Here is a 27,036-nt window from a genome sequence, read left to right as displayed (position 1 = left end):
CCACTAAAGAGAACTCAAATCACACAGAAATCAAAAAGTCAACTGTGGATTACACAAGGAATAAAAATATTATGTGGGACAAAAAGGAGACTGTATCTATTATCTAGGAACAGTTCTGATGTCAGAATCGTAATGCAGTACAAAGAATACTGAAAAATATTGAAGCAAGTAATCCAGAAATTGAAGCAGCTTTATTATGAGAAAAATATTAGACAACAAAATAAAAATTGGATGGATGATAGTGAAGACAGAGACAGGTGGGGCCAAACAGGAAGAGGAACAGACAGCTCTAAAAATAAATGAGACTTTGGTAACAGATGCATATAGTGTTGCTACCCTCTTAAACAGGTACTTTCATTTCCGTTACAGACACATTCAGGTTTAAAAATAACTTCAGTGAAATGGAAGTGACACTTACGTCTCACAAAGAAACAGCATCCATCATAAAATCCTTAAAATCTAAGTATTCCAGTGGGTATGGTAACAGATCAACAAAGTTAATCAAACAGTGCTCTTGTGAGTTGAGTTCATGGTTCAGTTATTTGTGTAATCAGTCTCTTATCAGCGGAAAATTTCCAGATTGGTTAAAATATGCTGAATTCAAGCCTCTTTACAAGAAGGGAGATAAAGAGATACCATCCAACAGTCGACCAATTTCACTTTTGCCGGCTTTCTCAAAAATATTTGAAAAGGATGTGTTCAAATGTCTCCTTGAGCATCTGACTGCATATGATATATTGTCCAAGTCATAGTCTGGATTTCTTAAAGGTTCTGATATAGAGAAAGGAATTTATACTTACAGTGAGAATGTATTTAATTCATTAGATAAATAATTAGAGGCGACTGGCATATTCCGTGACCTGTCAAAAGCCTTTGACTGTGTGAACCACAGAATTCTCTTAAGTAAATTAGAATATTATGGCATCACCGGCAATACTGCGGAATGGTTTGAGTCTTATCTATCTAATAGGAAGCAAAGTGTGTCATTGAAAAATATTTGTGCAGTAAGCAGTCAGTCTTCATCTGAATAGGAATTAATTACATGTGGTGTTCATCAAGGTTCCATATTGGTCCCATTACTTTTTCTTCTGTAAATTAAAGACTTGTCTGTTACACTCCGAGATGATAAGTTTGTTTTGTTTGCAAACGATACAAACATGCAATAAGTAGCAAATCAAGCAGAGATTTACAAATAGCTGCTAATCAAATTTTCACTGACATTAATAAATGGTTTAAAACTAATTCATTGCCATTAAACTTTGAGACTACCCACTAAATGCAGTTCAGAACATGTAAGAGATTTCCTTCCAATATGTGTATAACACATGGAGAGAGGCAGATCTAAAAGTTTGACAGTGCTAAATATCTACGATTCAACTGGATAATAAATTTAGTCGGGAAGTGCATACCACAGAATTGCTTAACCGCCTAAACACGTCTGTATTTGCAGTGAGAATATATAAGATGTAGGATATATAAATAGTGCTTACATTCATTCTATTATGTCATACAGGATCATATTCTGGGGTAACTCATCAAACTGAGCAAAAGTTTTTAGGGTGCAAAAGCATGTGATAAGAATCATTTGTGTTGTAAATACAAGAACATCATGTAGAAACCTGATCAAGGAACTTGGTATTCTAACCACTGCTTCTCAGTATATTTATTCCTTAATGAAATTTGTTGCAAGTAATATATCTTTATTTTCAATCAATAGCTCAATATGTAGTATCAATACTAGGGATGAGAACAATCTACATAAAGACCTAAAATCACCTACCTTGGTCCAAAAAGGGTTCCAATATTCAGGAACACACATTTTCAATAAATTACCAGCAACCATTAAAAGCTTGGTTTCGGATAAAGCACGGTTTAAACAGAGTTTGAAAGACCTTTTGAAAGGCAACTCCATCTACTCTATAGATGAATATCTTAACAGAGACTGTTAAGCCAGCTTAAGTAGAAATGTCTGTCAGATTTCAGTTTTGGCAGCACTTGGTCACAACAGTCAAGATTAAGAATTTTTAGTATGATAAATTTATTAATAGCGCATGGATATAAGATGAACATCAACAAAAGCAAAACTAGGATACTGGTATGTAGTCGAATTAAGTCAGGTGATGTTGAGGGTATTAGACTAGGAAATAAGACACTTAAAGTAGTAAAGGAGTTTTGCTATTTGGGGAGAAAAATAACTGATAATGGTCGAAGTAGAGAGGATATAAAATGTAGACTGGCAATGGCAAGGAAAGCGTTTCTGAATAAGAGAAATTTGTTAACTTCGATTATAGATTTAAGTGTCAGGAAGACATTTCTGAAAGTATTTGTATGGAGTGTAGCCATGTATGCAAGCGAAACATGGACGATAAAGAGTTTGGAAAAGAAGCGAATAGAAGCTTTCGAAATATGGTGCTACAGAAGAATGCTGAAGATTAGATGGGTAGATCACATCACTAATGAGGAAGTATTGAATAGGATTGGGGAGAAGAGAAGTTTGTGGCACAACTTGACCAGAAGAAGAGATCGGTTGGTAGGACATGTTCTGAGGCATCAAGGGATCACCAATTTAGTATTGGAGGGCAGCGTGGAGGGTAAAAATCGTAGAGGGAGACCAAGAGATGACTACACTACGCAGATTCAGAAGAATGTAGGTTGCAGTGGGTACTGGGAGATGAAGAGGCTTGCACAGGATAGAGTAGCATGGAGAGCTGCATGAAACCAGTCTCAGGACTGAAGACCACAACAACAACAACAGCAATGTTTTATTCTGGCAGTGTGTTAATCCTGTAAATCTCCTGACAAATTATCATGGTAGTAAGTATTACATTCAAATGTTTTATATTTTTATGTTATAATTTCTAACTTTCCACAACCACGAGAATCATACCCTTTTTCGGGTATATGGGACGAAAACTGAATCTAATCTAATTTAAAGTAGCACAGAGGGCTTTCTTTTAATAGTGGGGTTAATGGCCTTTCAGATCACGATGCACAAATTTTAACTCTAAAAGGTTTCTGTACTCAAACAAATGTTATCTATAGTTACAAACTAATTCAATGACGATAGAGAGATTTTTAAACCTCGTTAAGGAACAAGAGTTGCTGGATGTTTATAATGCCGATAACATAGATGCAAATATAAAGCTTTCCTTAACACATTTCTCACGCTCTTTGAAAGTTGATTTCCATTAGAACGTTCTAAACAGGGTAATAGTCTGGGTGGCTGGCTAGTGGGATAAGGATATTTCGCAGAACGAATTGGGAATCACATCAAAACGTTAAAAGTAGTCAAAATAAAGCTACAGTAGCCCATTACAGACAGTATAGTAAAGTACTTAAAATGTTAATAGGAAGGCAAAGTGTATGTGGTACGCAAATAGAACAGCTAATTCACAGGATATAATGTAAACCGTATGGTCAGTCACGAGGGAAGTGTCTCGTAAGCAGCATAAGGTCGACGATATAAAGTCAGTTGGTAGTAAAAATATTTCTGTTACTGATAACTCAGATATATGTACTATATTTAACAATCACTTTCTGAACATTGCTGGCGAATTAAATAAAAACATAGTTTCTACAGGGAATCATATAACTGTCGTGGAAAATGCCTTTCCCAGATTGATGTCTGAAATACTCCTCTGTGATACGGACAAGGGGGACACTGAGTCGCCAGCCACTGTGGCCGAGCGGTTCTAGGTGATTCAGTCCGGAACTGCGCTGCTGCTACGATCGCAAGTTCGAATCCTGCCTCAGGCATGGATGTGTGTGATGTCCTTAGATTATTTAGGTTTAAGTAGTTCTGAGTCTAGGGGACTGATGACCTCAGATGTTAAGTCGCATAGTTCTTAGAGCCATTTTACCCATTTTGACACTGAGTCAATAGTGAAGTCAATGAAGACTAAGGTTCAAATGGTTCAAATGGCTCTGAGTACTATGGGACTCAACATCTTAGGTCGTAAGTCCCCTAGAACTTAGAACTACTGAAACCTAACTAACCTAAGGACAGCACACACACCCATGTCCGAGGCAGGATTCGAACCTGCGACTATAGCAGCCCCGCAGTCCCGGACTGCAGCGCCAGAATCGCATGGCCACCGCGGCCTGCGAAGACTAAGGACTCTTATAGATATGATGGAGTGCCTAGGACAGTATTAAAGTACTGTGCTGCACATCTTAGCCCTTACCTAGCCATATTTGTAATTTTTCCTTTAAGAATGGTCAGATTCTTGAACTACTAAAGTGCTCAGTAGTAAAGCCTCTTTCTAAAAAGGGAAGAAAGGGATAATGTAGACAATTTTAGTCCTACTTCTATGCCATCAACGTTTACTAATGTTATTGAAAAGGCTGTATATATAACGATAATTGATCATTTTATTTCACATAATTTGCTAGCAATGTACAGCTCGGTTTTATAAGTGGTTTAATAACTGAAAATGCTATATCCTCTTTTCTCTGTGAGGTACTCGATGGATTAAACAAAAGCTTTCGAACGCTGGGCATCATCTTTTATTTAACTAAGGCGTTTGATTGTGTTGATCACAAAATATGGCTCCAGAAGTTGGACCCTTATGGAATACGGGGAGTAGCTCACAGTTGATTCACCTCTTACTCTAACAACCGACAGCAAAAGCCTTTATCCGTAGCTTTTCTATGGGGTCTGAGTTCATGGGGAAGGGGGAGGGGAGGGGAGGAGTGCCCAAGGGATCAGTGCTGCAACCACTCCTGTTCCTTATTATTTAAATGCCCTCTAGTACTACAGGTGATTCTAAAATATTTCTGATTGGTGATGATAATTTTGTAAGGTGGCAGGCAAATCTAACACCTTCAATGAAAACCCTATCATGATAGCAAATCCGGCAGTGTGTCACCTAGCTCGGAATAAATCCTGACATGAAATTAACCAAAGTAATACGATCAACGAGTGAGCAAATGGAATACCACTGACTAACAAAAGAACGCCTAAATGCATGTCATACCCTCCCACCATGAAGCAGACGCAGTTCCGAGGGGAGAAAAGAGAACAGAAGCCAAGAGCAGAGTCGTGTAAGCTAGAAGGCCCTACGATAAAGGACACCCATATGGCCCGCCGACCGCCAAGCCCCCCCTTCCCCTCCCCAGCCCATGTTAGAAGATAGAGCCCTCCAGAAGAACAGTATAGATCTTACGATAAACTAAAAGGGTCACACCAGCTGCAAGTTTTAGCATGAGACTGTACACGTCTCTGTTACGGTGCAAACATTAAAAACATGGCCCCACCATGAAAAGTATAACGTTTCTCATTGGATGGACCGAATTATTGTAGGCAGAGCTTAAGGTTAACATTGAGACCCTGATTGGTAACTTAAAAACACAGCTAGATATCTTTTTCTTAAACCTACTTCGGTAAATTGTAGTAAGAAGAGGTTAGAGAGAGTTGCTTCCGAGCTGGCGAGGTGTGTGGAGCTGCGCCGCCCGCCGCCCCCTGATGCTGCCTAACCACTGACAAGGTAATGAACGCACGCGATGCCGCATAAGAGTGCATAAGGCTTCACTCAGAACTGCAGAAGTCTCATTTGTTACATCCCCTTATCCGTAATACTAGTGTCGATCGTCAATTACAGCTCATGGTATTCACATTTGCTACTAGAAGTTAAAATCTGAAACGCGATAATTTTTCTGATATATAATTATTGAGAAGCCACATCAGCCACTGTAATTTACGACAAGTAAAATAAGTAATTAAAGATAACTGAGGGTCACTGTAGACCATTTTGATAGTTTTCTCTTTTATGAAACTTAATTTAAACCTAGATTATAGATGTGATACGGCATAGGTCATCCTTCGATCCATTGCAGAACTTGGAAACACATTCAGGGAATATTCGTTCACATTTTTGTTGAATGTAGTTGGTTTTTATCATCCTGTATTTTTCCTTTCATCAATAGCGCAATTTATAAACAATGTTTTGTGAGTAGAATAAAAATTCCAATGGTAAACTTAACTGCTTTTTCGACGATATTTTACCAGCTAACTAAAAATAGGAAAGCCTTGAACCCCTACCACTAAATTTAGTTAGTATTAAGATTCTTTTATAGGGAGTGTAGTGGAGCTGACGTTGAAATCATTAAGAATTTGATTATATCATCGCTAGTCTCACTGAACTCTTCTGAACTCTATATGTCATGTGTGGTCTGGCGTCTCATTACCAGCAACACGTCCCAGGTTCAAACTACTCAATTCCCTAAAAAAACAAGCTCAGAGCGTCGTTGCGCGAAAGTGGTAGGAAGACACGACTCAGAAAAATGGTTCAAATGGCACTGAGCACTATGGGACTTAACATCTTAGGTCATCAGTCCCCTAGAACTTAGAACTACTTAAACCTAACTAACCTAAGGACATCACTCACATCTATGCCCGAGGCAGGATTCGAACCTGCGACCGTAGCGGTCGCGCGGTTCCAGACTGAAGCGCCTAGAACCGCTCGGCCACGGCGGCCGGCACACGACTCAGAACAAACAGACACCACGCAGAATGTTAGAATTTGTAATAAAGGAAGTTATGTGCAACATTGACACTGTTCCAAATAGTACAGTTCACGACATAAGTTCATGGCTTGTAGAAAATTAACTAACGCTAAATCACAGTAAGACTTAGTTTTTACCATTTCTAACACACAATTCAACAAAACCCAACATTTTAGTTTCACAGAATGGGCACGTGATTTCAAAGTTCTAGGTGTTCAGGTAGATAGTAAACTGTCGTGGAAAGCCCATGTTCAGGATCTTGTTCAAAGACGTAATGCTGCCATTTTTACTATTCGAATAATTATCTGAAAAAAGTGATAGTTGGACATGAAAAGTAGTCTACTTTGCTTATTTTCATTCGCTTATGAGGAATAGTATTGCTTTACTGTCGTTTCTTGTTAACAACATCAGCTTATTCCCAAGAATTAGCAGCCTTCACTCAGTTAACTTATTTAATAATAGGCACGATCTGCATTTGTATCGCACTTCCTTGAATATTGTGCAGAAAGGTATGCAGTATAATCCTGTATCCATTTTCAGTAACCTGTCACAAGAATTCGAAAATCTTAGCACTAATCTATGCGCTTTCAAATCGAAACTGAGGAGCTTCCTCATTGATCATTCCTTCTATTCTGCCGAGGACTTCCTTTAAAAATTAAGCTGATTCTTGCATTACATTGTCGATTGCCTTTACATAAACTTATGGCTTGTCTGTTTTGTGTTCATAAACATTTTATTTTATCTGTTATTACTTTTATGTTATAATTTCACGTATTGGCACGTCCCATGACCTTGGAGATTTGCTCCTCAATTTGGTCCTGCGGAGCTAGACGTATAAAATAAGAATAAAAAACCTAATTTTCTGTGCAGTGCAGTGAAGACAACTCTAACGACTTAATTGATAGCAGACGACCTAATACTCAGTCCCGTGTATTTATAAAGTACTCTGACGAACATAAAAATGTGTTAGTACATTCTATCGCACGCGTCGACGGGGAACCGAAACAACGACTCTACTCAGGTCCCCAACCAAAGGTCTTTGTCAGTTTTGTGACCAAGTGCCACAATCTCAGAAAGTATTCGTTTCCGGGCACACGCTTATTGGATTAGTTATTCTTGTTCTGATAAGTACTTCCACCGCTCAAACTATCCCACACTATTCAATACCTGTATACAGGAGAGACCTTGGTATCCAAGATGCTTAAAATTGTGAACAAAACCTGGACGTCTTAGAAAATTATTTCCGATGCCTATGTACTTTAATTTTTATTTGGCTTCCACCTTACAAGATATCAGACGTAGACATCGGAAGTTTGTATTTACATTCAAATCAGACGTCACTTAAGCATCAAGAGGCGTTAGTCATCATTGCCAACACGAGAAACGCCTCAGTTGTGTAAAAGTACCCTTATGGAATGCTTACATATTGAGGTAAGAGAAGCTACCATTACAGGTTACGTGAGCAGAGAACACAAATGCAGACGATATACAACATTTTAACAACTAAGGCGAAAATGGTTAGCGCTGCCTTCATAGGTTCACGGGTTCAGGTGTTTGTCTGCACGTGGCCTTTTGTGAGTAGTTATGTGTTCGCTCGTAACGAGGTGATATCAGAATGGCTTGCAATTAGTACAAACGCCCCAGGTCACAGCAAATGTATGCGGCGGCGGGGTCGGGCGATTGTAGGGAGTTAGGGGAACTGCTGTCCTTCCGCCTGTTTCTGTAGTCTGATAACGTGGTAATAGAAGCTCAGTGTCTGCCTTTAGTTTCTGCATAACAGGCTGTGCGGTCGCTGCCTCATCGAGTGAAGTGCAACACGACGCATCCGTCATGCTGGGCAACGACGTAAGTACTCAAACATTTTTTCTTACAGTTCAGTCATACTTTTTGCATTGGGAATCGCTGTTGTAGCATTTATTATCACCAAGTGTTGAGAAAGGACTCGTCAGTCTAAAATATTCCAAGCTGTTTCAGTTTTTCGCTATTCTAATCGTCTCTACCACATCGTTCCGGTTCTGCTTCTTGAATCATCTAGAGGAGGGCCGTTCTTGAGTAACTGACAATCGATCATAATGTTCTGAAGAATGTACAGTAGCGGAAAAGGAACTCTGAGGCGGATCAAAAGACTGGCGATTGTGCGACGACGCTCGTGAAACCCTTGGCGTTCATAACGCAGCGGAACTTAACCCACTTTTCTGTTGTTTGACAGGCGCGAATAAAGACTCGACTTCGTCACTGCACGTGTAAATTGGTAACCGAATCGTGTACTTGCAACAAAACCTTCTGCTCTATCAGCAATTCCATAGTTGTGGTATCATTTTATTCATGGCTGTAATTTTCAGCAACTGTAGTATACATTTTTTGGGATAAAATTCAGTCGTCGGTTGCAAAAAACATTTATTACTCTTTACCGATTTCGACAAATTAATAAGTGGTGCACATATCCGGACGTATCATGGCATTATGGAGGAGATGATGACATCTGCTAAATCAGTACTAAGCTTCTAAAAATGACAGATTACGTTTTTGAAACCGGTAAAGAGTAATTACAATGCGTTTGCAACTGACGACTGAAATTTATTTCGAAAAATTAGTAGAGCTAACGGGGTCTCTTGACTGTTTCCGTACAGAATGCCCCACATTTACCATAGTAGTCGTTTGCTTGAAAATGTCGTGGGATCTTTTGGGAGCATATGCTTTAGAAAGCCTTTAATGCCAAGGGGAATAGTAAGTTACTTGAAATGAGATTGGCTTTCAAGCAAGTGTATTCATGCCACTTCAGAGTCGCAATCGAATATAAAATTTCTATTACTATCAACTAAACATTCATACTTGTCAGAAACTTGTATGGCACACCAAGACGCTACGGAGCACTAGCCAAACCGGAACGAATGGGATGGGATGACGCAAGATAGTACAGAGCTACTATGAGTTATTCATTTGTTTCCCGAGTTCTGTATTTTTCGAAGTGTTAAATGGACAATATGACTGATGCGTGAATAGAATCTTAAACTCGCCCTCTTCCCACTGTGCCCATCAACTGGCGTTATAAAATGGGGACAAAGCGGGAAAAGAGTTATTATATGTTGGAAAATCAGGGCCGGTTCGAAAACGTTTTTTCATACAAGAAACTTCTTCGCGCCCCCCTCCCTTCCTTTTACCTCTTTTCTCTCGCACACTTCCACCCATGACAGTCTCGGCTGCTAATTGTGATACGCACAGTAGACAGGATCTCGCGCTCGTGAACCCCTACCGCTCCCCTTGGCTTGGGCGCCCCAAGCCGCCCCTAGTACTTGCAATTCGTCCTACCTAGAAATCTTATAGATGTGACACTTCTGGCGCTGGTCTCAGCTTGACAAGCCAAGCGGCAGCTTGTGTCGCTTGGACTCTAAATCTGCCCCACGAATACGCAAGATGTTCATCTGTTACAACAGCACAGCTTACATTCAGAAGGATTTGTGCAAAAGAACCACCACGTAAGCAGAGCGCTGTGCGTTGGTATCGAACAGTTAGGGAAACTGGTTCCCTTTGTAAACGGAAAAGTACCGCTCGACCGTGTGCTAGATGCATGCATGGAAAGAATGAGGGAAAATTTATTATGCAGTCCAAAAAGAAATCAACGGTCCGTGCATGCCACGAACTTGGAATAGCGCAGGAAACTGTATGGAAGATTTAGTGTCGGTATTTACATTTCAAACCGTACAGTTTGCAGTTCGTGCAACAATTGAAACCGGAAGATTATGGCCGTCGCCTTCAGTTTTGCATCACAATGCAGGAAGCAGTTGAGATTGAACGTATCACGTCTGAGCTGATATTCAGCGACGAAGTAACCTTATATTTGTCTGGAAAGCGTAATCGCCACAGTATGAGAGACCGGGACACTGAAATATCTCATTAAATTGTGGCGCATGAACGATATTCGTTGAAAGTTAATGTTTTCTGTGCAATGTCACGGACGAAGCTGTATGGGCTGTTTTCCTTCTGAATCGGGTTCCTCTTACCTCGATGTGTTGCAGATGTTATTGTTTCCACAAGTGACTGCTGATACAGAGAATTTCATCCTACAAGACGGGGTAGCCACTCATTGGAGCATAGACGTTCGTCGCTACCTAAACAACAAACTTCCGCATCGCTGGATTGGGTGTAGTGGAGAAGATGATGTGGCTCTGTTCCCCTGGTCCCTCAAGTCACTTGGTCTTACGTCGTACGACCTGTTTCTTTCGCGTTTCATGAAGAACCGTGTTCACGTACCCCCACTGTCAAGGTCATTGTAGCAGCCCAGAAAACGTGTCAATGCTGCTCTCATACTCATTGGCAAGATGTTAATACATAAGATTTGGAGCGAACTTGAAAATCGCATGGATGTGTGTCGTGCGTCTAGAGCGGCACTCACAGAACTTTTGTAGAGTGCAAAATGCGATCTTCGAGGATTTATGGTCCTGTTCGAGCACCTGTCATAACTGTATGTGTAATATTCTGAAAAATAGGTTTTTTTAAGTGAATGATTCATTAATAGTAGTCACGTATGTCTTGCGTTTTCTCTTTGCTTGTAAGCTCACCGGGCAAAAAATTAGCCACCCCAATTCGTACGCACATATTTTTCGTCAAGCCTTTACATGTGGCAGAACGATGAACTCACGTGCTGAACCGCACGCGCTGCCTCTGCGTGAGCGTAAGACAGTAGCAATCAGTGGAACATTTATGTACGTAAACATGCGTAAATGTAGAGACGTGATGGTCTTGCAAAAAGCGGAAATCGTGTTTGGCCGTGGCAACTCCTGTAAGGTGTATGAAGTTGGTAGATTTGTTGGTGTTCGACGACGCACTGTCACCGTGTCTACAAGCAGTGTGTAACTCACGTTTCCACGAAACACGACGTCAGAATTGTGGTCTGAAAAAGATCCTGACTGAAGGGCGACAGGATACGCGTTTTGTGAATAAAAATGGCTTGTAACTCGACAAGAGCTGCTGCAGACAGTGAATGAAGGTCCATCCCACCTGCCAGCGAGGGAACATTGCAGTGGGAACTGCATGCAATGAATGTGATAAGCTAAAGCTATGGCTCTTTTATGAATTGGAAGAGGCTGAACTACAGAAAATTATTTGGTAGGAAGATAGTGGGCCATCTCAATAGTGTAACTCAGTATCCGACTGGATATACGTCGTTGTATCCGACCACTGGATTGGCCGCAAGTGGCCGGACGACCGAGCTTGTTCCGTATGGCCTCCATGTTCACCCGATCTGGCGCCAGAGGAATTTTATCTATGGGTGTTTATAGATGATCGTGTGTATCGGCCTCTGCTAACAGCTGACCTACCCGACTGAAGAACAGGATTGAAGAAGTTGTTGCAACAATTACTCCACACACGCTGATCAAGGTTTGGGACGCACACTCGTATCGCCACAATGTGTGCCGTGTAACGAATAGTGCTCATATTGAACACTTGTGAGAAAAACTGTTTGAGTTTCTCTTTCAATTGATATATTATTTGTAACTGTACGTTGAAAGTAGTAAATTCTACACAGTTTTAAAACGCCGATATTTTTGAGCATCCGGGATAGCGAAGAACCACTGGCCGACTTAGTAAGATTCAACCCAGTTAATAAAAGGAGTGTACTGTAATCGCCAGTGACTGAAAGTAGCATCGTCACCACAATTTACTAACTGGAGATCAACAGGAGTTTCGCAGAAACGTGGCTCATTGCAACATATCTTCGCTTTACGTGGTATTTCGTATCTTCGTGTAACTTAAGCATGACAACGTAAATATTTGCTTTAATTCTCCCCACAATAAAAGCTAACTAGCGTGAGACCTGTATCAAGCGTAGGCAAATTAATGTTTCTGGACCAAGGAATCCACCCGTCACGTTCATATCTCATGGACTGCAATTGTCTTCCAGTAGTTGAAACAGAGCCTAAAATTTGCTACTAATTACGCTGAGTGGGAACACGACTTGCACGATGAGGGCTTTATAGTCACATCGCCTTCCATTACACCGCTGCAACATTTGCAGATGAATGTCCACGCAGCCGGAGTTACGGTATCACAGGACACTCAAGTTTCCTTCTACCACAATTAGCTTTCATCGAAAGTCCATTTGGACCTCTCATGTCACTAGATACCCAACTTAAAAGGCAGGCTTTCATGGGACTGATAACTGAGGTGGCGCATCGGAACGTACCTTATTTTCAGATGGAGTGAGGACAGTGGTCGGCAATGGGAGACAGGAGGGGTGGGCGGGGGTGGGTGTGGGAGAGATAGACTAGGTTATAAGAAGCCTGCTTTTATGTTCGTTGCACGTGTAATTAGAACATCCTCCCTTGTATCTCCACCAACAGTCAGTACTTTAAAACGAAAGTTATTGTAATAAATGTCCTTGAAGTCATCCTGAATATTCTATAAAATAGTGGCAAGAACTCTACATGATCCCGCTGCAATTCCGAAACCTCATTGAATATAAGAGAACCTATTTTAAATGCATCGTTGGCTATAAATTAATTCCATATATTGGTTGTAAATTGTTAGCCACTGTGCTAATGGGACATGAAACATGACGAACTGAACCTCAACATCGACAGTGATTCCTGACCTATTTTTCATACTGATACTTTCATCAAATCAGCCTCTACAAAAATTCTGTATTTGCTCTCTCATTTCTTTTACATTATCATGTACTTCATCAAGTCAGCTTTTAACCATCCTACTTACAGTAACTAGTAAAGTTGTTTGGAAAACCTGGAATCATGTACTGAGGCACAGAAAATTGAAAATGAAGCCTCTTACAATAAAAAGTGGATAGCAGCTTTGGTAGAGACCTAAAAAGGAATAAAAACGTGCACCCAACACTCCCACAATAAACCAGCGTGTGAGTAATGGAGCCCTGATTTATTCTTGCCGCTGTCGTGTATAATAATCTCAACTACGTTCTTATTCATGCCAGAAATTTTGCAAACCAACGACCTCCGAAATCCACGATTGCAGCAACCCAAGTCAAACCTTTTCCCACTGTCTTAAAAACAGAAAAAAAATTCGGGAACAGTTGTCCATATGACGACCCGAACTTGTCTGTAACAGTCCCACACACTCTCATAAAAGCAAGCAGAGCCAACGAGCAATAAACTAGAAATGACTACTGTCCTCATATAAACAATTTATTGACACACTCCTTCTGTTAACAAATTTCTGCAATCGACCCCCACCCCTCACAACACACATGCAGTCATACGTACACATACACACACGGACTAAAGACTTTATCTGCTTTAACCACTCTGCCCTCTAGAACTACTAACCTACCATCTAGAATCCACAATCACATAATAGGGGAAACAGGGCTGACGCTACCAGTAGCGCAAAGCTGCTTGCCGGCTGTCACGTGCAATGATAAAAACACAGAGCGTACGCCATATACGTAGTTGCCAAGCGTCATTACTAAAACAGCTTTTATCAGTCCGGAAACATACACACTGTCATTGTCAGCCGCAAGTTGAACGCCAAACTAAACAAAGCAAACAAAGCAGAAGTGTTTGTTTACGTGAGCGGACAGTTAGTTATATTCGAGCACGTAAAACTCGAAGTTTTCGGCTATTTGGCATAGAAGGGAAGATTCTTTCAAAAGTGGAATTTTTTATGAAACGAGTTTTGTGCCTTTCGTCTTGGCATATGTATGTATACAAGGTGAATCACCTAAAATTTACACCGCAGATATCTCAGAAATGCAAAGCGATATTGATGTGCGGTTTTCGCAAAATGGATTGGTAGTCAGGGGCTCGCATTGTTAATCAATCAAGAGATCGCAGTAATAATTAAAAAATGTATTTTTTGTGATAACCACATTTTTTAAAATGGAACAATGCATATTGGTATTGAAACGTCCCCTTAGAAAAATTTATGAATAACTGTGCTGGTAAACCCCTTACGTTATTTGTTTTTCAAACAGCTGAGCAGAACTGAACGTACTCAGACATTTCACCCTTTACCTATTCTAATCAACAATAAACTGACACACAATATTTTTTAGCGCAACGCAATCTGACTTTCAAAAATCCCTACAAAAGAATGGCCCTGACTAACAATAACCTATATCTTTCATGAATCACTTACGTCACAAAAATCTTCGTTACTCGAACTACTGCAATACAGCGAGCGCCATTAGTGCCAGATAAATAAAAGATTCTAACTTCTGAAGGCACTAACTACTGATAGGCATAGTCAGCAAATGAAAGATTTTGATAGACAACAAACAATGTATTTACCTTAATAATGTTCCAAAGTCATTGTATACATTTCAGTTCATGATATCCAATATTACAACTTTACTCTTTCTGATAGACACATGTCCAGATCGTCCGCTCTCAAAATTCTGTCATTTCTCTCCCCACATCCACCACTGCTGGCGGCTCACCTACGCGCTGTTCACATCCAGCTGCCCAACACTACAATAGCAAATACTACAACGATGCAAATCAGCCACAGACTGCGCACAGCACAATCAGTGATTTTCATACAGAGCGCTACGTGGCGTTACCAACATAAAAACCTAAACAGCCTACTTACAATGTAAAGAAACTAAGGGTAGGGTAAATTAGAATGTCAGTGGTGTTTGTTTCAGGGTTCCAGTGCGAGTTGTTTGCGAGATATCGTATTCTGAAAATCCCTCATACCCACACTTGTACAATACGTGTGGTAGCACACGCTAAAGAACAAAACAAGTGCACACACTAGTTATGATTCTGATCAATAACAAGACAACTGACCATCACAGTTCGTGTTCAAAATAATGACCAGCACGGGCAATACACGCTTGCAGTCTGGTAGGAAACGACAGCTGCACACATGTTAGTATTTCAGCGGAGATGTCAGGGCAGCCTACAGTAATATATCGCTGAATTTTATCGGGTGCAATTGGCATCCAAGGTATCGACCCCTGCATCCAGTTCAACGATTCGGAACCAATTCAAGGAGACGTGATGTAGTACTTCGTTGGCTGTGGACCGGATGGACATTATGTTGGTACCACAGGTTCCTCCTAACCTGCAAAGAAACGTCTTCTAGCATCAATGGAAGATCGTCTGTTAGTAGGTGCGTGCTCAGTGTTCTGTCCATGAAAAAAGGAGCCAATCAGCTGATGGTTCCATATCCCACACCACACGTTTACACTCCATGGACGCCGACGTTCCACCTGACGAAGCTAACTGGGATTGTCAACAGACCAATAGTGCATGTTTCGGCCGCGTACCTGGCCATGACTGGTAAATGTGGCTTCATCAGTAAACAAGATACATGATACATCTTGAATATCTTGTCTTAACATAAGTTAACACTATTCTCATAATCGTTTCCCTGCAGCTCTTGATGGAGAGAGATGTGATAGGCATGGAAATCGTGTCGGGGAGAATGCATAGGACACTTACCTGAATCATGCCACTTCCTCGTGCAATTTCACGGGAGCTAAAGTGTGAATAAACAACAACAGCAGGAAGAACATTAATTTTGACCCCTTCTGAAGTTCACTTGTTTCCTTCTGTTATTTTGTCGAAGTGTTACACTATCACTTTCAAATAATTGTCTGGAGAGGTTGATAAATAACTGCCGAAATCGTTGACGTCTATTGGGATATCTTGCCGCATACACTGTACAAGAACAAACTACATTCTTCCTACACTCTCATTCCCCATCAGCATGTCTGCTTTTTCTGCTCTGATAAATCACATCGCCCACTTACAACCTTCTGCATGGACCGTCGCATACTAATTGACTATCAAGTGGCAGTGCACTCAAGGAACACACAAGCACATTGCAAGCAAACATGAAAACATCGCACCTAGAAACTTTACTGTTTGAGTGGCACAAACAAGTGTCGGTGTGGGAAAGTTTCAAAATGCAATATCTTGTAAACACGTCGGACTACAATCCACTACAAACACCACTGACATTATAATTTACCCTAATTTTAGATTTTTAATGTTAACTGACATTGCTCCCTTTAAAAAGTGTATGTTTGCGCAAATGATACATTTTCTATCTATTATTACACTCTGTTTATTGGCTAACAGTACGAGCTCCTGACTTCCAATCCATTCTATGAAAACGCACGTCAGTAGCACTTTCCATTTCCGCAATATTTATGGTGCAAATTTTAGGTGATTCAACCTCTATAAAGGTTCAAATTAGTATTTATGTATGTATGTTTCTTCCTATATTCATATACTGCTCTTCCCCTGAAATTATGGAAATGTAATTAACATAATAGTAATTCCTCTGTTGACTAATAAAATTGCCACACCAGGAAGGATATCAAATAACGAAATTTTACCTATAGTGCACATACAGTATGGGGATGTGGTTACCTACCTTTCTGACTCCATCATACCTCATTGTAATTTAGTTATTGGTAGCTCCTCCCTCCAATTCACCACACCATGGTCATCAACATTATTGCCTAACTAGTGTTTAGAATGGATAAGAATTTTCTTTGTACGTTTTTACTTTTAAAATAAGAACAGATTGCCGATACTTAGTTTTTGCACGTGTTTTTATTAAACAACAAAGTAATGAGTAAATTAGACAATTGGTGCTACTTATTTCTAACAACCTTTTTTATTTTTATAATGAACAAGTAATTTTCAGTGTGTTCAGAGTGCTACCTACAGCTCCTCAGAAAAGAAAGCTTACTATCCACCTGTAAGTTAGACACAAAACATATTTCCCCAGCACCAATCCTGTTATCATCAATACTAGCTTCAGGCATGAGCTTTAACCCCATTTAAAATGAACAAAGTTAAAAGATTAGTACTGTACTTACTCTTCGTAAATCATTTGACTGTTGGACACTTTATTCTGAATTGGCAGAGATCGGAAGGTTTCAGGCTGCCAGGGCTTCATGCACTCCCACTGCCATTAATACACTCCTGGAAATTGAAATAAGAACACCGTGAATTCATTGTCCCAGGAAGGGGAAACTTTATTGACACATTCCTGCGGTCAGATACATCACATGGTCACACTGACAGAACCACAGTCACATAGACACAGGCAACAGAGCATGCACAATGTCGGCACTAGTACAGTGTATATCCACCTTTCGCAGCAATGCAGGCTGCTATTCTCCCATGGAGACGATCATAGAGATGCTGGATGTAGTCCTGTGGAACGGCTTGCCATGCCATTTCCACCTAGCGCCTCAGTTGGACCAGCGTTCGTGCTGGACATGCAGACCGCGTGAGACGACGCTTCATCCAGTCACAAACATGCTCAATGGGGGACAGATCCGGAGATCTTGCTGGCCAGGGTAGTTGACTTACACCTTCTAGAGCACGTTGGGTGGCACGGTATACATGCGGACGTGCATTGTCCTGTTGGAACAGCAAGTTCCCTTGCCGGTCTAGGAATGGTAGAACGATGGGTTCGATGACGGTTTGGATGTACCGTGCACTATTCAGTGTCCCCTCGACGATCACCAGAGGTGTACGGCCAGTGTAGGAGATCGCTCCCCACACCATGATGCCGGGTGTTGGCCCTGTGTGCCTTGGTCGTATGCAGTCCTGATTGTGGCGCTCACCTGCACGGCGCCAAACATGCATACGACCATCATTGGCACCAAGGCAGAAGCGACTCTCATCGCTGAAGACGACACGTCTCCATTCGTCCGTCCATTTAAGCCTGTCGCGCCACCACTGGAGGCGGGCTGCACGATGTTGGGGCGTGAGCGGAAGAAGGCCTAACGGTGTGCGGGACCGTAGCCCAGCTTCATGGAGACGGTTGCGAATGGTCCTCGCCGATACCCCAGGAGCAACAGTGTCCCTAATTTGCTGGGAAGTGGCGGTGCGGTCCCCTACGGCACTGCGTACGATCCTAAGGTCTTGGCGTGCATCCGTGCATTGCTGCGGTCCGGTCCCAGGTCGACGGGCACGTGCACCTTCCGCCGACCACTGGCGACAACATCGATGTACTGTGGAGACCTCACGCCCCACGTGTTGAGCAATTCGGCGGTACATCCACCCGGCCTCCCGCATGCCCACTATACGCCCTCGCTCAAAGTCCGTCAACTGCACATACTGTTCACGTACACGCTGTCGCGGCATGCTACCAGTGTTAAATACTGCGATGGAGCTCCGTATGCCACGGCAAACTGGCTGACACTGACAGCGGCGGTGCACAAATGCTGCGCAGCTAGCGCCATTCGACGGCCAACTCCGCGGTTCCTGGTGTGTCCGCTGTGCCGTGCATGTGATCATTGCTTGTACAGCCCTCTCGCAGTGTCCGGAGCAAGTATGGTGGGTCTGACACACCGGTGTCAATGTGTTCTTTTTTCCATTTCCAGGAGTGTATTAATAATATGATTATTATAGTAATAATATACCGAGGTGACAAAAGTGATGAGATAGCGATATGCACATCCAACGATGGCGGATGGAACTGTCATTTGCAAACAAGTGATTCACATTAAAGGTTTCCGACGTGATTATGGCGGCACAGCGGGAATTAACAGATTTTGAACATGGAATGGTAGTTCGAGATATACACATAAGACATTCCATTTCAGAAATCGTATGCGAATTCAATATTCCGAAATCTACAGTGTCAGGAGTGTGCCAAGAATACCAAATTTCGGGCATTACCTGACACCACGGGAAACGCTGTGGCCGACGACCTTCACTCAACGACGGAGAGCAGTGGCGTTTGCATAGAGTTGTCAGTGCTGACAGAAAAACAACAATGCGTGAAACAACGGCAGGAATCAATGTGGGACGTACGACGAATGTATCCGTTAGAAGAGCACAGCGAAATTTGGCGTTTGTGGGCAACGAGAGACGCAAGTGCCTTTGCAAATACCACATGACCTGCAGTGGTTCTCCTGGGCACGGTATCATATCAGACAGACGCTAGACAACTGGAAAAACCATGGCCTACTCAGATGAGTCCTGATTTCAGTTGCCAAGAGGTGTTAGTAGAGTTGGAGTGTGGCGTAGACTCCACAAAGTCATGGACCCAAGACGTCAACAAGGCAGTACGCAAACTGGTGGTGTCCCGATAATGGTGTGTGCTGTGTTTATATGTAATGGACAGGGTCGTCTGGTCCAACTGAACCTGTCATGGTTATGTCCGCCTACTTGGAGACCATTTGCAGCCATCTGTGGACTTCATGTTCCCAAAAACCGACTACATTTTTATGGATGACAATATACCATGTCACGGGGCCACAATTGTTCGTTATTGGTTTGAAGAACATTCTGGACAGTTCGGGTGAATGATTTGTCCACCCAGATCGTCCGACATGAACTCAATCGAATATTAGTGGGACACAATCCAGAGGTCATTTAGTGCATAAAATATTGTAGCGTTTCGCAATTATGGACGGTTATAGAGGCATAGGTCTCACTATTTCTGAAGAGGACTTCGTCAAGTTGCTGACTGGGCTGGGCAAAAGGAGGTCCGACACGATATTAAGAGGTATCTCATGACTTTCGTCACCTCAGTATAATAAGACTGTGTGGCCCCTGGGCAATGTAGTAGCCATTGTATAGTACTGATGTGCTGTCAATTAGTTCTCTTATATCTGCGAAGTGAATACAGAAGGAATTTCTGGTCCTTTGCGGAAACTATCTACAACTCGAAGAAGGTATCTTCATCTGCTATTTAGACGTGTGTCTCAGTTTCATTCTGATGGATGCATGTAGTAACTATAAAGTATGCATATAGTGAATGGACTGGAGATGATGACGTGCATACATTCGTCTCACAAGCTCTAATTTCTCCACATTTAGACGCACAATTCGAGTATAAAAAATGTGTTTATTGGTGTGGTGATCAGTACTACCGACTTACAAAATAGTGATCTTTAAAAAATAATTTAGTTTCCTGAGCGAAACAAATTCAAACTCTTTGGTACTCATCAGCAACTTTCATTTTACCCCTTGGTGGATAATTACCTCCTGATAGGGAAACTCTGTTCCACATTAACAAAAACAGAAACATGGCTTGAATTTTAAATTTCGCACTGGACCGTAAAGTTTTTAGTTTCAAAAGAACTATCCTTTTTTATGAGAGTATATTCACTCTGCGACAAGAAAAAGACGCACCGCGAAGGAATTAACTGAATGGGACAGAAATAGGTAGTTGTGATGTACATGTACAAAGAAACAAATCACTACAATTTCAGGAAAATTTTATGATTTATTCAAGAGGAAGAGCTTCAGAAACTCAGCAAATCAGTAACACATTGGTCCACCTCTGGCTCTTATGCGAGTAGTTATTCGGCTTGGCACTGATTGTTAGAATTGTTGGATGTCCTCCTGACGGATAACGCGCCAAATTCTCTCAAATTTTGGCGTTAGATCGTAAAAATCACCAACTGGTTGACGGGCCCTGCCCATAATGCACCGAACTTTCTCAGCTGGGGAGAGAAACGACGACTGTGCTGGCCAAGTTAGTGTTTGGCATGCAAAAAGACAAGCAGCAGAAATTCTCGGCGTGTATGGGCCGGCCTTATCTTGTTTAAATTTAAGCTGAGGATGGCTTGCCATGAAGGGCAACAAAACGGGGCATAGAATATCGGTGCTGCTCCTGGTTGTCAGGCCTTCTGGAGGACGACATTCAGGTTGGTATCCCAACACTGTCTGGGGCTTCTCCAGACTCATCTTTATTGGTCATCAGGGCACAGTTCAAAGCGGGACACATAACAGAAAACAGTTCTTCTCCAGTCAATGAGATTCCAGGCCGAACACGTGTCAGGAGATACCACGGACAGCAGTGGCATATCAATCTGCCTGTTGCCTGCCATATGGCCCGCCACCCAGGAATGACAGTCTTAAGTGACATTTCGTTTCATAGCATGAACCCTTTTGTTGTCACCCTAGGTACCCTTTCAGCGCAGCAGTATGTCAACAACTTCTCCTCCCTATTACGTTACCCTTCCTGGCAAGCTATCGTTGGCGTATATTTCAGCAAGTTAATGGCTACTAGCACAAGATGACAGTTTCTATTGTTTGTTTTTGAGCTTGACAAACCATACTCTGGCTAGTAAGGGCACCGGATCTCTATCCAATTAGCTGGCCGCTGTGGCTGAGCGGTTGTAGACACTTCAGTCTGGAACCGTTCTGCTGCTACAATCACAGGTTCGAATTCTGCCTCAGGCATGGATGTGTGTGATGTCCTTAGGTTATTTAGGTTTAAGTAGTTCTAAGTCTAGTGGGCTGATGACCTCAGATGTTAAGTGCTATAGTGCTTAGAGGCATTTGAACCATCTCTCCCTAATTGAGAACGTTTGAAGCATTATGGGCCAGGCTCTCCACCAACTAGTGATTTTTGACGATCTAATGCACCAATTGGTCCTCCTCAGGAGGACATCCAACAACTCTATAAATCAATGCCAAGCTGAGTAACTGTTTTCATAAGAGCCAGATGTGGACTATTTCGTTAGTGACTTGGTCAGTTTGTGAAGTTCTGAGTATATCATCGATTTTTTTCTAACATTATAATAATTTCCAGAATGAGATTTTCTCTCTGCAGTGGAGTGTGCGCTGAAGTAACTTAATAGATTTTTTTAAAAATTCAGTATATTTAATTAACTTAACCGATTTTAACCCTTTCCCTGCTCCAGACGTAAATATACGCTAATCGTTTCAGTGCTCCAGACGTATATATACTATCTGCTATAAAAAACGCTTACAGTGATTCCCTGCTACAGTCGTATAGTTACGTATAACGCCGGCAATCGGGCCAGCAAGTCGGAGGTAATTGTTGGGCAAGTATGCAGTTTAATTGTTGGAATACTAGGAACTACCTGAACGACTATTGAATGCTGAATTCTTCTTCTGCTGAGTTCATTCATATCGCTATATTACCTAGTTTGTGTGCGGCCGTTTCTGCGTTTTTTACTGAATAAAATGACGCGAGTTTACTGTCCGTTTACAGACGATGAGCTGCTGAGTATTCTAATCCAAAGTGACAACGAGGACATCATCATGCCCAATCCAGCTGATTATGGGTGGACAGATTATGATGATGGCGAGCTGACAGATAAATCTGTCATCAAAAAAAAAAAAAAAAAAATTCGTGAACCAACTAACGTTGAACCAGTAAATGCAGATCCAGATTCTGATGTTATCATCAATTCTTTCTCCGATTCTGATGAAGAGCCTGAGCGTATGCCTGAAAAATCTCCTAAGAGACAAAAAACAGTTGATTTTAGATGGAAAGACTCTGATTTGGACCATAAAGTGTATAATTTCAATAACAATGGTTCCAGTTGCAAATCGTCAAGTTAGATGACTTGTGTACTGTATACGACTGCTTCCGATTTTATTTTAGCCAAGTAATTTTGAGTTACATAGCTCAGCAATGTAATTTATATTATGAACACCTGTGCAATGATGCCAGTTACAAATCATGACTGCGACGTTGGAAAAACACAAACAGTGACAAAGTTTACTGTTTCCTTGCTCTAAATTTTCTGATGGCTCAAGTGAGAAAAAATGAAATAAACCGTTACTGGACCAATGATCAGTTACTATCTACTCCAATTTTTGCGCAAATCATGCTGAGAGATAGATATCTTCTGTTACTTAGAATGTTACATTTTGCTGATAACAGTAAGGACCCTGGAGATGACAAAATCTGGGAATTACATCGAATTGTGGATCACTTAAGAAAAGTATTTCCAGGTGCTTTCTGTCATTTTAAAAATTTGTGCATTGACGAAAGCTTAGTTCTCTTCAAAGGTCGTGTCTTCTTGAAGCAGTACATTCCTTCCAAATGACACAGATTTGGTGTAAAATTTTTTGTCTTATGTGATTGTGAAACTGGTTATATTCTTGACTTTATTATTTATGCGGGTGCAGCAACAGAAGTAAAAAAAAAAAAGATACTGACTTTGGTGTAAATGTTGGAATACCTGGAAGCATTGTTTTCACTTCACTTAAACGTTACCTTGTTAAAGGTGACACATTATATGTTGATAATTGGTACACTAGCACAAAGTTATTTTTTTATTTGCATTACAGAGAGACTAATACCTGTTGAACTGTGAGAACAAATCGCAAAGGGATACCTGCTTTATCAAAAAAACTTAGAAAAGGTGAGATCGAGTTTATGTCAACAGAGAAACTTCATGTACTGAAGAGGCAGGACAGGCGGGAAGTTAGGAATCTTATATCTCTTCATACAAGCGAAATTACAGCGACTGACAAAACTGACAGAACCACGATGAACCAAAAACAAAACCAGCTTGCATCGTAAGCTACACTAAAAATATGGGGGCCGTCGACTGGAGCAACATGATGCTAAGTTCAGTAGAATGTGTACAAAAAACTGTAAAATGGTAAAAAAAAGTATTTTTTCATTTGCTGGATCTGTCTGTGCTCAATGCGTATGCATTATATAAAACTCAAATGGGACGAAATATTTCAGTATCTGATTTTCAAAAGAAACTTATCAAGGAGATCCTAGAGATTCACCACCAACCACAAACAGAGGGATATCGTGGAAGGAGATCGGCTGATGGTGACAATCCCTTATGCCTAATGGAGCATCACTTTATCTCACTAATCCCAGGAACTTCACAGAAGAAGTCCACCCAGAGAAGTTGTATTGTATATGCAAAACATGATGAACGTAGTGTCACAAGATACATTTATGTAAAATGTAATGTGCCTTTATGTTTGAATTTTTGTTTCAAGAAATACCACACTTTGAAGTATTACTAATGTAATATGTTTTTTCTCCTAATAAAGAACCCTTTTTCAACATTATAAGACTTTCTGAACAAAGATTCAAAAAAAGGAAACGATTACACAGACAATACTGGCTTTTGAGTCTAATTTTTACCTCAATAATAATGGTAGACTGTTACATTCGCATATATATGCACCGGGTGAAAATAACGCTCACAGAGCAAGAGCTGCTGAGAGTGAATGCTCAGTGAAAGGGATAAAACGATAACTAAATCCATAATATTTACAATAACTCAACCAATTATAGTAACCAACTGATTTCTAACTTAATTATGTAATTTTCAAATTAATTGTATGATAATAATTGTATTAGTATCAAAACTAAATTATTTTTTAAAAATCACATTGTTAATACAAGTAAATTAATTAAAATGTATTAACAATCGTACATTATAAATATTTTACACTGTGAACATAAGTAAATAAATAAAATAAATAAGTTATTTTTAAAAATTGTAGCTCATGAATGTAAGTAAATTAATTAAAATGTATTAGTTAACAAAGTACATTATTCTAAAAAATCACATTGTGAATGTGAATAAGTAATGTAAAATGTATTACTTAACAAAGTACATTATTTTTAAAAATCACATTGTGAATGTAATTAACTAATTAGAAATGTATTAGTTAACAAAATACATTATTTTTAAAAATCAAATTGCGAACATCTGTAAATTAATTGAAATGTATTAAGTAACAAAAGTAAATTATATTAAATTTTTCAGTTTTTATTATTTCTATCTTTCATAAAATGTTTCAGAAAAGTATATATTCATGAAGTTAGCATTTTTATAATTTTTTAAGTTTTTCATTCTTTAATATAGAAACAAATGTTTTATAATTAAAAATTTTCAATAAGTAAAGTATGTTGTACAGCATATGTAAGATTATTTTTACTATGCGTAATAAGATAATCAAAGTCTATCACTTGGGATTTTATTATTAAAAGTTGCACAAAGTTTCATATTTGTCTTTGGTATGGTTATAAAATTCTATCTATGTGTCATATTGATTACATAAACTGACAAATTAGTTATAACACAAAATGGATTAATATCAATAACTGATTTTAGTAAAGTAATTCCTTCAAAACAAGGAATGCATCACATGCTTTTAGAAAGTTATTCGATGGATTAATATTCCACATTTCTTGAGAAAAAACTTCATTTCTACTACTTTTTAAATGCATATTCTGTTGTATAACAAGGACAAATAATAATGAATCAACTAAGTGACTTGTTTTTCTATTTGTCTGAAGTACAAAAAAGACAAAATATGGCATATCAAATCCTGTACAATTATATTAATAATATCTTGAACAACTTAATTATTAAAACCAAGTAAAATTGCAATTCTATCTCTATATCCATATACAATTTTACCTCACTTTCAATAGTTATGCTGTTTAAAATTTCAACTGCTTTAATGTGTATATAAGGTTTTACCAATTCCATGATTTTTTAAAATTATATTGACACACAGGAATTCCTATTGCTTCTCTATCACAATAAATATTATTATATTTTGTTGATTTATTTTGTGTTAAAAAGTCGAAGAGATACTAATGAAACATTACTATAATTATCACATATTGGAACAGATGATTTATCACCAATGTGAAAGAATCTACTCATTTATGACTAAAAATTATTAATAAATGAAAAATTATTTATAAATAAAAATGTATTAATAAATGAAAATATTATTAATAAATGACCTAAAAGATTGGTAACCTAAAGTAAGAATTCAAGAAATACAGTTAAAAAATAACCATGGCAAACTTCTACCAAATTCTATAAGATGTGCGATAACTGAAAGAAGTGGTTATGATAAAACAACATTAATGATTGATAATTATATGATACCAACAGGATAGTTGTATTGGAATAAAATTAAAGATTTCTATGTTCATTTAAAAAGTTTAGAACAACCAAATAACAATAATTCATAAATCAATACAAAAAATTGAATAAAAAAATAATATAGAAATGGTAAGTTTTATTGAAAATAAAGAGAAAATTGTTCCATTTGATGAATGTGAAGATAATTCAGTTGTTGCAGTTACTGACTTGATTCTAGAAAACCAAGATATTGTTAGAAATTATTTTACTAGAGGTATACAACAGTATAGAGTGCTTTTACCTAGCTCAATCTTACTCAAAAATATCATAACACTTAGTTAGAGACAATTTAACTTTTTAATTATTTTTAGACAAGATGATGCAAATTTAAATAATATTTGAGTTTTTGGTGGAGATTTAAAGTTAAGTAATTTTAAAGAATTGTCTAGTAAATGTTGGACTGGTGAATATGGTATTTTAAGAGAAGATATGTCTAGAAAACCAAAAGAAGGTAGGTTTAGAAATAAAATACAACATTTCTAAACAGAAACCAAAACACTACATATTCAAACATTAACATTAACACATTAACACATTAAAACATTAACACTAACTTTAACATTGACATTAACATTAACAATAATACATTAATATTAACTATAACAGTAACATTATCTTTAAATTTAACATTAATAGTAACATTACATGTTAAACAAAAAATCAACGTTAATTTTAACATTAATTTTTATATAAACATAAATACAAATATCATCATAAACATGAAGATCGTCATAAACACAAACATGATTAATGTTTTTGTTCATTAATAAAGGTTTGCAAAGTATGAGACAAAAGTTGTTAAGTAAGCTAAACAAAATAAAAAGAAATTTGAGAACTAAAAAACAATTTAAGCTCTGGAAAAAGCGGCCAATAACAGAATATGAGATATATAAAAA

The 27,036-nt window shown here is 39.4% G+C and overlaps 1 protein-coding gene across 1 annotated transcript in view; it reads left to right on the top strand.

Annotated features, from left to right (window-relative positions):
• Window positions 1-8,261: 8,261 nt before the first annotated feature.
• Window positions 8,262-27,036, top strand: part of LOC126355408 (solute carrier family 22 member 7-like) — a 133,017-nt gene continuing 114,242 nt past the window's right edge. The window contains exon 1 of the mRNA XM_050005712.1: window positions 8,262-8,349. Within this exon, the coding sequence (XP_049861669.1) occupies window positions 8,335-8,349 (15 nt within the window). The 5' untranslated portion in view covers window positions 8,262-8,334. The remainder of the gene's footprint in view (window positions 8,350-27,036) is intronic.

Source organism: Schistocerca gregaria, chromosome 3 (genome assembly GCF_023897955.1).
Source record: "Schistocerca gregaria isolate iqSchGreg1 chromosome 3, iqSchGreg1.2, whole genome shotgun sequence".
NCBI classification, from domain to species: domain Eukaryota; kingdom Metazoa; phylum Arthropoda; class Insecta; order Orthoptera; family Acrididae; genus Schistocerca; species Schistocerca gregaria.
This window is presented reverse-complemented; position numbering and strand designations above follow the sequence as displayed.